At 37.0% G+C, this 17214-nt stretch overlaps 1 protein-coding gene across 5 annotated transcripts in view; it reads left to right on the forward strand.

Moving 5' to 3' along the window:
- wrn (WRN RecQ like helicase) overlaps positions 1 to 17214 on the forward strand; it is a 203781-nt gene that overhangs the window by 144607 nt on the left and 41960 nt on the right. For 4 of the 5 annotated variants that reach the window (XM_051929566.1, XM_051929568.1, XM_051929570.1 and 1 more), the window contains exons 31-32: positions 142 to 273; positions 13938 to 14060. In XM_051929566.1, coding sequence (XP_051785526.1) covers positions 142 to 273; positions 13938 to 14060 — 255 coding nt within the window. The remainder of the gene's footprint in view (positions 1 to 141; positions 274 to 13937; positions 14061 to 17214) is intronic. The other variant, XM_051929569.1, reaches the window with a different exon arrangement.

Below are 17214 nucleotides of genomic sequence, written 5' to 3' on the forward strand. Positions count from 1 at the left end.
GTTACCTTTAAGTATATACAAGTACTCTATTATTTGTACCATCCAGACAGTTCTTATATTACAGTGTGTCAGAATCCTAACCTTGAGGATTTCACTGATATTTGAGAAGCTGCAAGTAATCAGATATTTTTAACTTTCCAGGCAAACAAAGTTTGTAATTCTTCTTTCGGTGAAAAAAGGAGTCCGTTGCATGGATTGCATACATCTTGTAATGAACTTTCTGATAGTGGACGCATCACCTACCGTCTGTTTGAGCAACAAGGCATGAGTTTGGTGAGTAACAAATTTGATTCTACAATAATAAATCGTAAAAGGAATTACATGTCATTTTAATGTCACTGCTGAGAAAAATGTAGCCCCACTTATCCATTATTTTGTAAGGCAGAAACTTTAATTACAATATGGATTATTTCCAGATTATTCCAGAAGACTTGATTAACAGTCAGATATCCAGCAAACTCCAATCGTGCACTCATGTACATTTTTTTAAAGGGAGTGAATGCTTCTTCACTCCTAAACTCAAATGTAATATTGTACTGCCAAGCTAATGCATCTGTTTGAAGCTAGCTAGTGCAATATTTAGGTGCTGGTATATTAACCTGGGTTCTTTGAACATCTTTCAGTATGTTTAAGTGTGCTTTAATAACATGGTTATTCGCAGAAAAACAGTTTAAAAAATGCCATGTATTCCTGTAATCTGGTTAGAGAAACTACTATATTGGTTTCTGAGAAACCAGGTTAAATGTTTGGGTGATCACATGATTCCCTCTCCCAGTTGAAAAAAATGTCTCAATATTTCATAAATTGATAAATTTATGTTGATGAGCTCATTGTACAGTGCTAAGCTCAGCAGCAAAATTGAAGTGTTTTGCCAAAGGAGAACTCCATAAGTGGAGTCATCCATGTAAATGGAGGGGTTTTAAGAAACCAAGTTCCTGTCTCAACCATGTTACCAACCTTATCCTGATTTTGTGTGTGTATGTAAACATACTCAGTGAGAATGATAGACTGAATTTGGTAGGATGCCTTGCAGATGATAAATTTCCAATAATTTGTAATTTCTTTAATTTCTGATATGAAATTATTGACTTCTTGAAAATATCTTTTTAACACCTTTCAAAGTGATAAGCATGAACAGTCTTTCTTTTAACAGATATTGAAACTTGTACAGGTTTTGGCATGCTTTGTTGCCTGTCACATGAATGGTTAAGTGCAAGCCTGACAAATTTCTTTTTTTATTCAAATCCATCTCTAATAATTTTCCAGATGTTTCCAAATTAAATACATTAAACAACAACAACAACATTTATTTATATGGCACATTTTCATACAAACAATGTAACTCAAAGTGCTTTACATGATGAAGAAAGAGAAAAAAAGACAAAATAAATAAGAATTAAAACTAGGGAACACTAATTAACATAGAATAAAAGTAAGGTCCGAAAAATAAATAATATACAACAGTTTTCTCCAGGTGTGCTTACATTCTCAAAGCACTGTATATTCTTATCATTGATCCTTCCTGGAGTATAATATTTACAATTTTTAGTAAGTTCTGTTCGTAGTGTATATATATGAAAGTGCACTGTTTTGTGAATTTCTCTCAAAGGTCAACTTCAAATTCCACTTGAATGGTACCACAGTAAAAATCGTACAATTAAGGTGGCAGCTCATTAGCCTCAACGCATCATGTTATTTAATGTAGTTCCATATTTGATGTTTTTAGTCAGTTGTAGGTGTAGATGGAAAACTCAAACTAGGAGTATATGTGGCAGAACACTTATTTGCCAATTTCTATCATAAGGTCAACTTCAAAATGAAACAAGAACATGCCAGAACAAGAATAACAAATTTAGAGTGGCTCATTAGCCTCAGTGCATCCTCTAATAGCAAAGGTGTCTGTATAGAGTTGAAAACAGTGCTCAGGATACGCTGCTTACATTTACTCAACACAATCAGCAAATTCCACATCAATTTATTTCAAAATGTGATAGTGTCTCAAGGTGATTTTTGTATGAACCATGCACTTTCTTATACATGTTACCCATCCCAGTTGCCAGCTAGTAAAAGTATTCCAAAGATTCCCTGTTTTGCTGTTAAAGACACACTAATACCCAGGTTTTTCTCTTGCATTCATTCAGCAGTTGTACGCCATATGCCTGAATAGGGAAAGGGCACGCATTCATAATCCTGTCAGGCTGCTTGCATTTTTCTACTGTAACCACCAGAGCGCCAGCCTGCAGACACAGTAATTCCCAACACAATTCTGAATTTAAGTAAAAGATATTTGTTCAGTCAAAGTAACCTTCCAGGAATCACCCACTGAAAGATTAGCCAAAATACAAATAATCAGATTCTTTCACCTTCCATCCTCCAGTTAAGTGTTGCCTGCTGCCTCCCGACACTGACTCCCTAGTGTGAGGTGGCTGGCTTCTTTTCAAGCCGGACCTGGGAATGCTTCCAGTGCCACAGTGTATTCTCTTGGAAGCACTTACGGGTCATATAGAAAGCAGGGAGATCCTCCCTCTATAGTGTACTCTAAGGGCACACAGGGACCCCAAGAGGGTTGCACTTCCAGACTCCAACTCCTAGGCACCCCCCACCATAAGAGGACCACTGCTACCTACGGTTTGGGGATGTAACTTCTCCCTGCGTTTGGCTTCTGTTGGTTCAACAATTACATTATTCTGGCCTGGCACAAAGTTGTTTCCTTGTCCAGTCTGCCAACTCATCAGGCCTTCCATTCTGGTTTCCTGTCCGTAAGAAACTATCCTCCATCCTGGCTGGGATGCTTGTTCTCCTTCTCGGGCACCTACGTAACTCCCTGTTCAGCTTAGCCTTGTTGGTTCCAGCATCTAATCCTGAGAGGGAATAAAACCCCAGGCAACTGTATACTGTGCAGCTAAGACGTCCATCCCCTGCTAGAGTAAAAACCCATATAATCAACCAGTTGGAAAGGCTGCCTAGAATCAGTCACCCCCGCCTCTGGGGTTCTGATAACATCAGTTCTCTTTTTGAACTCCGTTCTGCACAGAGGACAATGTCTGCATTGATGCCCCATCTCTTGGCACTCATGACAACGCTCTCAGCTCTCTGAATATTTTTTTTATTTCTTTTCCTAAAGCAGAGGGGAAAATTCACAGTGGCATTTTTCTCTGAGTCGTCCAGAGGTAAAGTGGTAGCAGAGACCACTGACCATGTGGGCTGAACAGGGTTTTGGGATTGGATGTCTCCCCTCTTTTGGGTGCGCCTTTAACTTTTAAGCAGGCTAAGTGTGTCCTCTTGGAAGCACTTCCGGATCATATGGAAAGCAGGGAGGGCCTACCCCAAAACTGCCCTCTGTGGACACTCAGGGACCCCGACAGGGTTGCACATATGGACTTCCAATTCCCAAGCTCCCCTTTGGGTGTCCAAGCTGGGCTGCCGCAAGAGGACCACTGCCACCTGTCATAGGTGGGATAGAACTGCTCCCAGCTTCAGGCTTCCGTTGCTTCAACAATTATATTATTCTGTCCGGACACAAAGTCGATTCCTCATCCAGCTGGCCAGCTCGTCTGTCCTTACGTTCTGGCCTCCTGTCCGGTTAAGAAACTAACCTCCTCCCCATCCATGATGCCTGTTCTCCTTCTCAGGCACTCACAGTACCAATGGGTCATTGCTCCTGGAATTCATCTTTTGAGACTGAAAAAATCTTAACAGCACCAGGAGGGAACTGCTATGTGGGTAATGGGGCTTTCATTGAAATTAGTTGGGATGAGTAAATTACTTTATCAAATCCTGAGTAGGATCTAGGTGAGTAAGTAAATGACAGCAACAAAGAAACAGCATAGTAATTATGGCAATAAACTAGTTTAATGTAATAGATAAGCACATGTAGTATTGAAATCTATTGACTTAATGACCATCGTAGAATTGTCTGTGTACAGCACTGTTGAACTGTTTAAACAGGATTTGATTACCCTGGTACACCTCCAAAATTAAAATTGAAACCATTGTTAAAAATTTTAAGCTTGTTTTCTTTTTATGTAATTCACTTCATGTACACAAAGTATAGGAAAATAGGGTTAGCATAATTGAATGGATAGTGCCAAAATCCTGACAACCCAGAATATTACATGTAGCAATACTTGTGAGCTGTTTATATTTATGGCTTTAATGAGGTTCATTTTAAACTAAACTACAACTCATTCAAAAATACTATTAATTTCATAGTGACTAACCATAATTCCTGAATTATTATTATTATTTTGTTTTATCAGAGAAAGATTGCTGATATAAGGAGTTTATCTGTAGGAGTGGTTGGTGCCCATTTAGCACAAGCCTTTAAAGCAGGCTATCCTCTGGACATAGAGAGAGCTGGACTTTATCCTCATATTCAAAAAACAATTACAGCAGATGATGTAAGTTTTTTTTTTTTTAAGGAATAGGCACAAATTCCTCAGAGCAGTTATGAAAGCATGATTTGTATATGTCAGAAACACTGGGTGGCTGCTGTAGATGCTGTTACTTTTAGATCCATTATATTTCAGCTATATGTGCACATTTATTTGAATAATTAAACACACACACAAGCGTGTATACCTATCAGTGTATTTTTTTTCATATAATTGTTACCAAATGTCAGTCATTGTTTTAGATTAATTAAAAGACACACCTATCAGTGTATTTTTTTTCATATAATTGTTACCAAATGTCAGTCATTGTTTTAGATTAATTAAAAGACACATTTATGTTTCAGCATAAATCATAACTTAATGCCATCTCAAACTTTGATTCTCAAACTTTCCTTATATTCTGGCAGTTTCTGGCAAACAGTACTTTTAAATTAATTTGGTTTATAATACGGTAATGTTGAAACATTTCTGCTAGTTTCAACCTTTTTAACCCTATCAGAACAAATTTATTCAGCCTAAGCCTAAACCCTTTAGGCAAAAAATATAACTATTATCTGAGCTTTTTCAGGAATTACTGACACTGAAAATCAAATCATATCAGATACTACCAGCTTTTATAAATACTATAAAATTTGGAATACGGTTGTATGGTTTTAGAAACATTCATTGTAAAGAGAATATATAAAAAAAAGATAAAACGAGCATTGTGGATCCGCCATGGACTTTATATTTATTGCAATGATAGAGTAAAACATTAAAAAAAACAGTTGTAGTAATTGGGTTAAACATCAAAACTGCCATCATTACTTTATGGTCCAACTAGGCACCATCTTCAGTCTCTGGATGGGAGTTCGGAAGTGGACTTAGGACTTCGCATCCAGGTCATCAGCATCCTAGCTCAGGAGGAATGGGATAGGCATGTGAGCTGTGGTGCACCGTGGCTATATTTTCATTTGTTTCCTGTAAATTGGTCCCTGAAAGACCCTCAGAACTGCCTTACATATTGTAACCTTTACAATATAAATCCTCTTTCTTGGGGCACCATCAAAGTAGCATGTAAAGAGGATTATTTTAAAATTAATCTGTTTTCTCATATAGTGACACTTCATATGGAAGGCACTGGTCAACTGTATAGTAAAGGAGAATCAGTTTAAAATAAATTTTCAATTTCTGCTCTATTGAGTAATGTGATTAAAATGAATACTGTAAAATGCTTACTAGTCTTTGCACTTAAAAAAGTAACTAAACTTTTTCTTTTTTGTCCCTTATTTGTTGGTTTTGACATCTTAAGCAACCTTTCTCACTTGTAGCTTCATTCTTTTTAAAATGTTTTTAGCTTAATTTCTTTGTATTATACTTCACTTTATGAAAGATGTTTTTTTAGTAAAATAGAGTATCAAAATTATTGTTTTGAAAAGTTACTAGCTTAAATTTAAGTACAGTGATCCCTCGCTATATCGCGCTTCGCCTTTCGCGGCTTCACTCCATCGCGGATTTTATATGTAAGCATATTTAAATATATATCGTGGATTTTTTGCTGGTTCGCGGATTTCTGCGGACAATGGGTCTTTTAATTTCTGGTACATGCTTCCTCAGTTGGTTTGCCCAGTTGATTTCATACAAGGGATGCTATTGGCAGATGGCTGAGAAGCTACCCAACTTACTTTTCTCTGTCTCTCTTGCGCTGACTTTCTCTGATCCTGACGTAGGGGGATTGAGCAGGGGGGCTGTTCGCACACCTAGACGATACGGAAGCTCGTCTAAAAATGCTGAAAGATTATCTTCACGTTGTGATCTTTTGTGCAGCTGCTTCCTGAAAGGACATGCTGCACGGTGCTTCGCATACTTAAAAGCACGAAGGGCACGTATTGATTTTTTTTATCTATCTCTCTCTCTCTCTGCTCCTGACGGAGGGGGTGTGAGCTGCCGCCTTCAACAGCTTTGTGCCGCGGTGCTTCGCATACTTAAAAGCAAACAGCCCTATTGATTTGTTTGCTCCTTTGAAGAGGAAGATATGTTTGCATTCTTTTAATTGTGAGACTGAACTGTCATCTCTGTCTTGTCATGGAGCACAGTTTAAACTTTTGAAAAAGAGACAAATGTTTGTTTGCAGTGTTTGAATAACGTTCCTGTCTCTCTACAACCTCCTGTGTTTCTGCGCAAATCTGTGACCCAAGCATGACAATATAAAAATAACCATATAAACATATGGTTTCTACTTCGCGGATTTTCTTATTTCGCGGGTGGCTCTGGAATGCAACCCCCGCGATGGAGGAGGGATTACTGTACACTGTTTTTTTTTTATTGTAATTGGGTTTTATAGCCAGTAGGGGGAAACAGGGAGGTATGAGGCCGACACACTACATTGTACTAAACAAACAGACTTGTCATTCTGATGCATAAGGACTATTGACCATGGTATATTTCAGAAATAGCATCAAGCCTGAAATAACAAATAATTTATTCAGAAAATAGCAAGTTAATAATTAATAAATGTCAAAGCTGCATTTATTGTGGTCCTCTTTTTGAATAATTTTGAGCCTCAGTTTTGTTTAATTCTGCCAAGTAGATTTTTAATGTGTCTGTTCTTAATGGTTAGTAAGTTTTTGTTTTTGCAGGTTCATCAATTGGATTTTCAGCTTATTGTAACAAGCTGTTTGTACAAATTTTTTTGTTTAATTTTAATTTTTATCAATAAGTTTTGTAACATGTTGGCAGTAATAGAAATACATTTTTTACCTAGATTGTCTTTGACTATTGTACTAATATAAAATAATGTGTCCAGCAGGCCTGAGGGATAAAATAGGAGAAAATCAATATGGTAGAGTAATGGAAAATGTTTGGCAATATGTCATCAGTATTGTACTCTGAATTTTGCTTTTCCATGTGCCTTGTATAGATTTGAGAATCTATACACCAGTGGTAACAACTGTAGTAAAATGTCTGTTGGTATGTGATACCATTGCATTTCATTAATACATGTATTACAAAATGCAATCCAACAGATGGTATATCACAAATGTCAGTTCTGCTGGAGAAATTGACAAGTTCAGTATTTTTGAAGTCAGTTATTTTTTCACAATTTTGGCATACATTTATTTTCCCCAGAAATTTATATTCGTAAATGAAGTATTATTTCTAAATTAACAAAAAAGATCTCTCCCAGCAGCTGGTAATAGGTGCCTATGAAACCCTGAATTTATCCTTTAATATCTGGGTTAATTTTGATTTTGACAATGTTTATAATTAAGAAAGGGCTACTAAAGCATACAGTTTACAGGCATCTCTATATTAAAATTGTATATACTCTGGCAAGCTAAAAATTAGAGTTCTCTCACCAGCTTCAGCTGACAGGAGTACTTGAAAGCTGGTTTGTGCTGAATTTAGAATTCACAAATTGATACTATTAAAGGAAAATTGGAGAGTCAAGTTACCTAGGCTGAAATTGCATGTGATACATGAGTGCTCCTGCTGATACGTTGTTTGTTTGCATCTCAATTTGCCAAAGTTTATCTCCAAGGCTAAGGTTAATTTCCTTAAAAAAATGAAGATTAGGTTTGAAAAGCATCACAAATGTTTTCTGTCATTAGTTAACATTTGAGATGTGAATACTTTTCAACATATATTCCTTGTGTATGAAAGCTTAATAATTTATTGAGGAAATAACAAGTTAATGGTCTAAATGTTCCTCGTGGCAATACACTGTACATGTACTGTATGTAGCCCCAAGAATTTTAAACACATTTTTGTATCTATTCAAAATGTATGTTAAATATGAATTCACTTCAACTATTGGTTGATAGCCATATTACAGATGTAAGGACTTATTTCAGAAGAACTCGCTAAGCGCAAAGGTCAGGTAATGAATGTATCACTGTGTAAGTGTGTTATACTGTAACTAAATTTTCCCAACCCAACTTTACAGATTTTTGAAATACAAGCAGTCTATTACAGCTTTGCAGCGATTCTGCCTTTAGTCACTATTTGCCCTGCAGTTAATTCCTTTGTCCTATCCTATCAGCATCTTTTCACATGCAGCAGTATTTAGGCAACAGTCAGGTCCTGAAAGGGGCAAAAGATATGAAAAACAAAATCCAACTAAGGTTCTTTCCTCTAACATTGTGTATTTAGCCTTTGGGAAATCCTCATCCCTTAGAGCTTCTTTGCTTCTTTAATTTATTGTATTTTGAACTTTTTGATTCATGTTTATTTTTTTAGGTTTTAGATTTTTGCCAGTTTTGCCTGTGTTTTCCTTCTTTTTAATTTTCATACCTATAAATTGGGAAGAACAACAGATGGACATAGAGTGAAGAGTTTTGATTGGCACATAATGACTAAATCCGCTAAATAGGTTGGTAAACTACCATGTAAAGTTCAACATTATGATTTTAAATTGCATTCATTCACCAATAGGGAGTCCCGAAGTAATTTTCTTCCACACTTGTGTGTGTGTTAATAAGCAATGTGAATTGGCTATTGATGGTATTAGTTCTTTTTTTTCTTTTTGATATTTAATACAATTATTCTGCTTTTCTCTGTGGTAGTTTTATGTAACAATTCATAAGACATTTTCCAGTTCCAGTGGATGATGGTATATGAGCTATATATGGTATAGCTCATATGTGTGAGCTATATTTACATTTTTAATTTTTTAATTCCTCTTAGCTCATCAATCACAGTTTCTTTTTCTGCTAGTCATCTTCTGATTTGTTCAGTGCATTATAGATGTTGGGTTAGCTGAAAGTTAACAAAGCCTGATGGGTGGAGCAGTAATTTCCTGCCAGTAAATTTGGAGAGTTTCAGGGAAGTGTGTGATATTCATAGACTACTTAAATTGAATTATGAAGCATAAATGTAGTGGACTGGTGTCTCTTTCAGGGTTGGTTCCTTTCATGTGCTCAGTAGTGTGAATAAATTAACAAAAAAGTGGTTTCACAAAATTGATGTAAAGGAGAAATCTTTGATATTTTATTTGAATATGTTTATCTACATGTACTTAATTTGTTTACGTGTCATTGTGAAATTTGCTTTAAGTTTATATTGCTTTGACAAAGAAACAAATAATTTTGTAAACTGCAATAAAGCAAGTATTCTTTTATGTGCAGGTCATTAGAATATTGTGTTCTAAACTGTATACATTACTGAAGATGGAAGATCACAAACCCAACAGACATGGTTGAATTGCTTTTTAAAGCTGTGCGAACTGTGAAACGGATTACGTCCTGTATACTTTTTGAACATGCAACATTACGTGGGAGGATTTTTATAGTTATCTATTTGATACTAATCAAAATATCAGCACACCCCAGTGGTTTCAAACACGTTACCGTAAAATTTACTAAATTAATATTTTATTTTGTTCATATTCTCTTTTATATACAGTCAAAGTAAAAAGTATGTGAACCCCTATGATTTCTCTATATTTATGTCTACTTCCCATATAAAACATGGTCGTATCTTCATGTCAGTCACTATAATGAACAAACACAGTCTCCTATAACTAAAGATACACAGATTTTCAGAGAATTTTTGACCACATTGAATAAATCATTCAAACTGTGAAACTGAAGGTTGGAAAAAGTAAGTGAACCCTAAGCTAATGACTTTTTAAAAAGCTCATTGCAGTCAGAATTTAGCACACCTGGAGTCCATTTAATGAAATGAGTTCAGAGGTGTGGCCTAGAATTACTTTGATTGATAAGAAACACTATAAGGTTTGAGTGTAAGCTTTTGACAAGAAGCATATCCAGTTGGGAATCATGCCTCGCACAAAAGAGCTGTCTGAAGAGCTACTATTGAGGACTGTTAATCTGCATAAGGCTGGAAAGGCTTACAAAGTCATCTCAAAGATTTTAGGTGTTCATCAGTCTGCTGTTAGGCAAGTTGTCTCTGAATGGAGACAATTTGGTATTGTGGCTACTCTGCCTAGAAATTGGCACCCTGCCAAGATGACCCCAAGAGCACAACGCAAAGTCAGCAATGAGATAAAGAAGAACCCTAGAGTAACAACAAAGGACTTGAAGAACTGGCTAACATCTCTGTTCATGAGTCAACTATACGCAATACATTGAATAAGAAAGGAGTCCATGGCAGGACACTAAGAAGGAAGCCACTGCTTTCAAAAAAGAACATTGCTGAACGCCTGAAGTTTGCGAAAGAGCACTTGGACACCCCACAACGATTGATTGAACTATGTGGGAGGAACAAGCAGAACTTCATTTGGCATTAAAAGGGCACTGCACATCAACATCAAATCATCATCCCTACAGTAAAGTATGATGGAGGGAACATCATGATTTAGGCCTGCTTTGCTGCATCAGGGCCTGGACAGCTTGCCATCATTGAGGGGAAAATGAATTCACAAGTTTATCAACAAATTCTCCAGGATAATGTGAGGGTGTCTGTCTGTCAACTTAAGCTCAGAAGAGGCTGGGTGATGCAACAGGACAATGACCCCAAACATCGCAGCAAATCCACAGCACAATGGCTTCAGAGGAACAAACTCTGCGTTTTGGAGTGGCCCAGTCAGAGCCCAGATCTCAATCCTATTGAGATACTGTGGAATGACTTGAAGAGAGCCACACACAGAAGACAACCAAAGAATATGGAAGAGTTAAGGTTGTTCTGCACGGAAGAATGGGCTAAAATTCCCCCCGCACGATGTGCAGGTCTAATCTGCAGTTACAGGAAGCGCCAGGTTGAGGTCATTGCTGCCAAAGTAGGGTCAACCAGTTATTAAATCCCAAGGTTCACTTACTTTTTCCACTACCACTGTGAACGTTGAATGCGTTTGTAAAATAAAGATATGAAAGAGTAGAATTTTTTGTGTGTCATTGGCTTAAGCTCATTGTGTATATCAGTACCTGTGACATAGATGAAGATCAGATCACTTTTTATGACCAATTCATGCAGTAAACCAGATAATTCCAAAGTGTTCACATACTTTTTACTTTGACTATATGACTTTCTTTTTTTTAACCTTTTTCCTCGCTTTATTTTATATGTGTATATACATTACAGTCATGGCCAAAATTATTGGCACCCCTGGAATTTTCCCAGAAAATGCACCATTTCTCCCAGAAAATTGTTGCAATTACAAATGTTTTGGTATACACATGATTATTTCTTTTATGTGTGTTGGAACAACACAAAAAAACAGAGAAAAAAAGCTAAATCTGACATCATTTCACACAAAACTCAAAAACCGGGCTGGACAAAATTATTGGCACCCTCAACTTAATATTTGGTTGCACGCCCTTTGGAAAAAATAACTGAAATCAAGCGCTTCCTATAACCATCAACAAGCTTGTTACACCTATCAACTGGAATTTCCGACCACTCTTCTTTTGAAAACTGCTCAAGGTCTCTCAGATTTGAAGGGCGCCTTCTCCCAACAGCAATTTTGAGATCTCTCCATAAGTGTTCAATTGGATTTAGATCCGGACTCATTGCTGGCCACTTCAGAACTCTCCACTGCTTTGTCTTCAATCATTTCTGGGTGTTTTTAGAGGTATGTTTGGGGACATTGTCCTGCTGGAACACCCATGACCTCTGTCGCAGACCCAGCTTTCTGACACTGGGCCCTACATTGCGCCCCAATATCTTTTGGTAGTCTTCAGATTTCATGATGCCTTCCACACAGTCAAGGCATCCAGTGCCAGAGGCAGCAAAACATCCCCAAAACATCTTAGAACCTCCACCATGTTTGACTGTAGGTACTGTGTTCTTTTCTTCGTAGGCCTCATTCCGTTTTCTGTACACAGTACAGTGATGAGCTTTACCAAAAAGCTCTGCCTTGGTCTCATCTGTCCACAAGATGTTCGCCCAGAAGGATTTTGGCTTCCTCAAGTACATTTTGGCAAACTTCAGTCTGGCTTTTTTATGTTTCTGTGTCAGCAATGGGGTCCTCTTGGCTCTCCTGCCATAGCGGTTCATTTCGCTCAGATGTCGACAGATAGTTCGAGCTGACACTGATGCACCCTGAGTCTGCAGAACAACTTGAATATGTTTTGAAGTTGATTGGGGCTGTTTATCCACCATTCAGACTATCCTTCGTTGCAGTCTTTTATCAATTTTTCTCTTCCGTCCACGTCCAGGGAGATTAGCTACAGTGCCATGTGTTGTGAACATCTTGATTATGTTGTGCACAGTGGACAAAGGAACATGAAGATCTCTGGAGATGGACTTGTAGCCTTGAGATTGTTGGTATTTTTCCACAATTTTTGTTCTCAAGTCCTCAGACAATTCTCTGCTCTTCTTTCTGTTCTCCATGTTTAGTGTGGCACACTCAGACACACAACAGAAAGGCTGAGTCAACTTTTCTCCATTTTAACTGGCTTCAGGTGTGATTGCTATATTTCCAGCACCTGTTTCTTGCCACAGGTGAGTTCAAACGAGCATCATATGCTTGAAGTAAAACGTTTTACCCACAATTTTGAAAAGGTGCCAATGATTTTGTCCGGCCCATTTTTGGAGTTCTGTGTGACATAATGTCAGATTTGGCTTTTTTTCTGTTTTTTTGTGTTGTTCCAATGCACATAAAGGAAATAAACATGTGTATATCAAAACATTTGTAGTTGCAACAATTTCCTGGGAGAAATAGTGCATTTTCTGGGAAAATTCCAGGGGTGGCAATAATTTCGGCCATGACTGTATATGTATAAGGTTTTATATTGTTTTCATACGGGCAATTTTTGCATTACGTTTATTCAAATGTTCATGCATCATGTAATCTTAAACTTCAAAACAGGCTGACAGGTTTCAAGTCTTACTCTTAGTTACACTTTTTTTCTCTCTTTTGAAGTTGCAGCCACATTCCCTCCTTTATTTGATGCGATGAACTTGGCAGCTGAATTCTATACTCTGTAGCTCACTGCAAGGTTCTTACAGACAGATAGAAGATCATGCTCTAGTATAGAAAACTGCAGCAAGTGCAGTTCATATGAAGACTGCTATACAAGTGGAAGTTACACAAGAACTCATATTAAGAATATGAAGCTAGAATTTTAATGTAAAAACTTAGTAAAACATTTGTTTGTTGCCCTGTCCATTGAGTTAGTAAACATTCAATTTATTGGCCCTTCCTTTAGTCTAAACTTATGAAAAACAGTTCAGACATCAGTGCCGACAACAGAAAAAATGATTAATGAATAGGTTTATACAGAGTTTTTTTTTCTTATAAATTAAAAAGGACAAATGATAAAATGTGGAAAGACACTGAGTTTATGCACATTATATGACTTGGTTTTAGAAAAAGGGTGTGGGGAAGAAAGGTTGATTTGTTTATAAAATATTTTAACTGCTCTGTTAATGTTAGAAGAATATTTTTGTGAGAATATTTTCACTGAAATGACTCTGCCAAAAGTACAGCCAATCATTGGTAAAATCAAACTTTTGGAAATATCAAAATTTATGAACAGATAGCATTACAGATTGCAGTATCTGTGCTAACATTATACAAATTGGTCGTAGAGATTTTTTCTGCATCCTTTTGATTTGTAAGTTATATTTTTTTAACTACCTGAAATATTTGATTTTGTGCAGGAAAGACCAGTAAAGAAAAAGGAGGCTCAGCCCCACTGTTCAATATCAGTTGAATCTACAAAATTGAAAGATAATGGTACTGAAGATAAGCTGCCTTTGGATCTGCCAATTTCAGATACAAATGTAAGTCTTATTTAGATATAAAAAAAATTAGTGTTTAGTGAAGATGTGTAACAGTACAATGGCACAGTGCTTAGTGCTGCTGCCTCCCAGCTTTTGAGTCCTGGCCTTAAATGCAGCAAGCCTAGACACAGTATATGTAGAGTATATATGCTCTTCTATATCTGCTGGGGTTCTTGTCAGATAGTCTGCTTTTTACATTTACCTTAATGCAAATATTAAATTGATTGTTAGGTCTCAAATGTTTCTGTTTGAGTATTGATGTGTGTGCTAGCATGTCCCAAGTTTTTATCCTGCTGTGTGTCTGATACTGCTGAGATATGCTGTACACCCCACAACCCTGCATGTCCTGAAAATGCATAAATAAATGGAAAGCAAGAGGTTTTATATATCTTGAATTGTGGTGAGATGTGAACAATAACAGTGATTGATTTGTGTTTAATATCTGAGAGTTGTTTCATATGGCATTGTGACACAGCAGCTGCTGAGGTCATGATTTTAGAATTTGTTTCTGGGCTGTATTCTGTATGCACATATACTTGAGCAGTCAAAGTATTATGAAACAATTTAAGAGATAACACTGCAGAATATTTGCAAGATCTGTTGTAGAGAAAAACATTGACAAACTGGAAACTTTAAAGGGTGTAGCTTTGACAATGGGTATCCTCTGTAAACCAGGAGTATGTTTCCAGAGTTACTTGCTGATGTAGCACCTACTGTTGTGTTAATCCCTTCAAGTTTTACACTTTCATCTCTGCTGTCAGAACGTTTTTTGACATGCTTGTGTTTATATTGACAGAGCATAAGTCTACCTTTGCCACATTATGGTTATGGCAGTGCTGAGATAAGAGATATTGATCAAGGACATTATTAACTAGTTGTTGGCTGAGTGAATTAGACTTTTTCTTTTATATAAGGACAGTGGGCCTTATTTCCAGTGATGCTCTGACTTGACCAGTAATCAATAAATTGACCAGAAAACATTTTCTTCAGAATCTGTTTTCAAAGGTTTACTGTAATGTAGGTATTGTACTCCTTTATAAAGTATTAGGCACTTCTGCAAGTGTACTTGTCATTCTGTGGCTGGAACTTGTCACATAAAGTGAAGTAGACTTTAGGAAGGAGAACACTGAAATATTGACTTTTACTTTAAAGAAGGTGGAGTAATAAACTGAGAAAAAGAAATCTAAGGAGCGATCCTGTGCTTTGAGAGGAACAGCAGATGTATATGTTGTCCAGCTGAAGCTGGGGTGGAAGAAAAGGGCTCCTGCTTAAAGACATGCATATCTTTGACAGAAATTTAAAGAGAAGCTGCTTTAAAGAGTTAAAACTTTTTTATTTTGTGGTTTAATTTAAACAGACACTCACAGTATGGGCTGTGAATGAGTTTCTGCCTAGTACAGTAATTTATAAGATTTAGAAAAACCACAGAGAGAAGAAAGGGCCATTGTTGCTTAATAAACAATAGTTTTGTTTAAGAGGCACATCTGTCAATTTTACTTGTAAAATTATTAATCATATTAGCCATGCATTTTCTTGACATACAGTACATCTTATAAACATTTTATTTTATTAGAATAGTGACATCTAATTATGATAAGCATTTAACTTTCTTTTATACCATATTTCTAATGGATAAATGTTTTGTTTACATTTTTTATTAGTTAAAAAATTACTATATATATTTTAAGGGAATTTTATTTATTTTATATTTTATTAATTTGTTAAAATATGTTAATTTACTCCTTACCACTATTGAATTCCATCAAATAGAATGACATATAATACATGTTTTATTTCTTTCATTTTGTTAACTGGTATACATCTACAGGTATTTATTTACATTATCATATTAATAACCTTAAATATAATGACAGAAATCTTCTCTACTAAACAGTGAAGGTCAGTTGATTTTTAAGTTCTAAGCAGGTATTTTGCTTGTCTCAAATGAGAGGTAATTTTATTAATACAGCTGTGTAGTATGTAAAAGTATTAAATGACCAGAAACTGAATACATTTATTACATGTGAAATTTAAATCTCAATATTATAAAAAAAAAAAACTTGGGACAAGACGTGATCTTTTAGAGAGAGACTCTTTCATGTCCCATGACATCACACTTCAGAAAGACATTTAGGGTCAGTTTATACTTCACGCACAGAACGCGTACGCGCCTGCATCATGGCCGCCACATGTTCTGAGCGTTCATTTGATGCGCCCTCTGAGCAGGTCCTCAGAAATTAACGCAACTTGTGTGCGAGTTGCAGTACCAGCAGAAAGTCAGGGGGCGCAGTGTGCTAAAAGTTGGAATGTGACGTCAGAGTCTCTGTTTACTATCTACATGTGACAGAAAGCCGCTTTGCGGATCCTACAAGATCGGTGTGCACGCTTCGATATTTGATAAATGGTTCGATGTGGTGAAGCAAAATGCCGACATACAGATGTATTCGTGGTGCTTTTATATTCAAGCGTCGCATATTCCCGATCGTAATGACACAATACGTTTTAAAATTCTCACATACCGTCTTCTGTGCTATCTTTTTTTCTAGGGCTTCCTCTGCTCCTGGCAGCAGCGAATCGCCAGCAATAGATCGCCACACTGAGCACATTAAATGTATGATATTCCAACTCTCTGCACATTTAGAATCCTTAGATTTATACTTGATATCACTTTCATGATGAAAAGTATTAAAAGTATGTATATTACATTTTACAGATAAATCGGTAATTTCGTTTAAATAATGAATACCATGGGCGGCATGGTGGCGCAGTGGTAACGCTGCTGCCTCGCAGTTAGGAGACCTGGGTTTGCTCCCGGGTCCTCCCTGCGTGGAGTTTGCATGTTCTCCCCGTATCTGCGTGGGTTTCCTCCGGGTGCTCCGGTTTCCTCCCACAGTCCAAAGACATGCAGGTTAGGTGGATTGGCGATTCTAAATTGGCCCTAGTGTGTGCTTGGTGTGTGGGTGTGTTTGTGTGTGTCCTGTGGTGGGTTGGCACCCTGCCCGGGATTGGTTCCTGCCTTGTGCCCTGTGTTGGCTGGGATTGGCTCCAGCAGACCCCCATGACCCTGTGTTCGGATTCAGCGGGTTGGAAAATGGATGGATGGATGGATAATGAATACTGTTAATAATTACACACATGGGGTGACACAGTGGCA

This window comes from Erpetoichthys calabaricus, chromosome 7 (genome assembly GCF_900747795.2).
Source record: "Erpetoichthys calabaricus chromosome 7, fErpCal1.3, whole genome shotgun sequence".
Taxonomy (NCBI): Eukaryota; Metazoa; Chordata; class Cladistia; order Polypteriformes; family Polypteridae; genus Erpetoichthys; species Erpetoichthys calabaricus.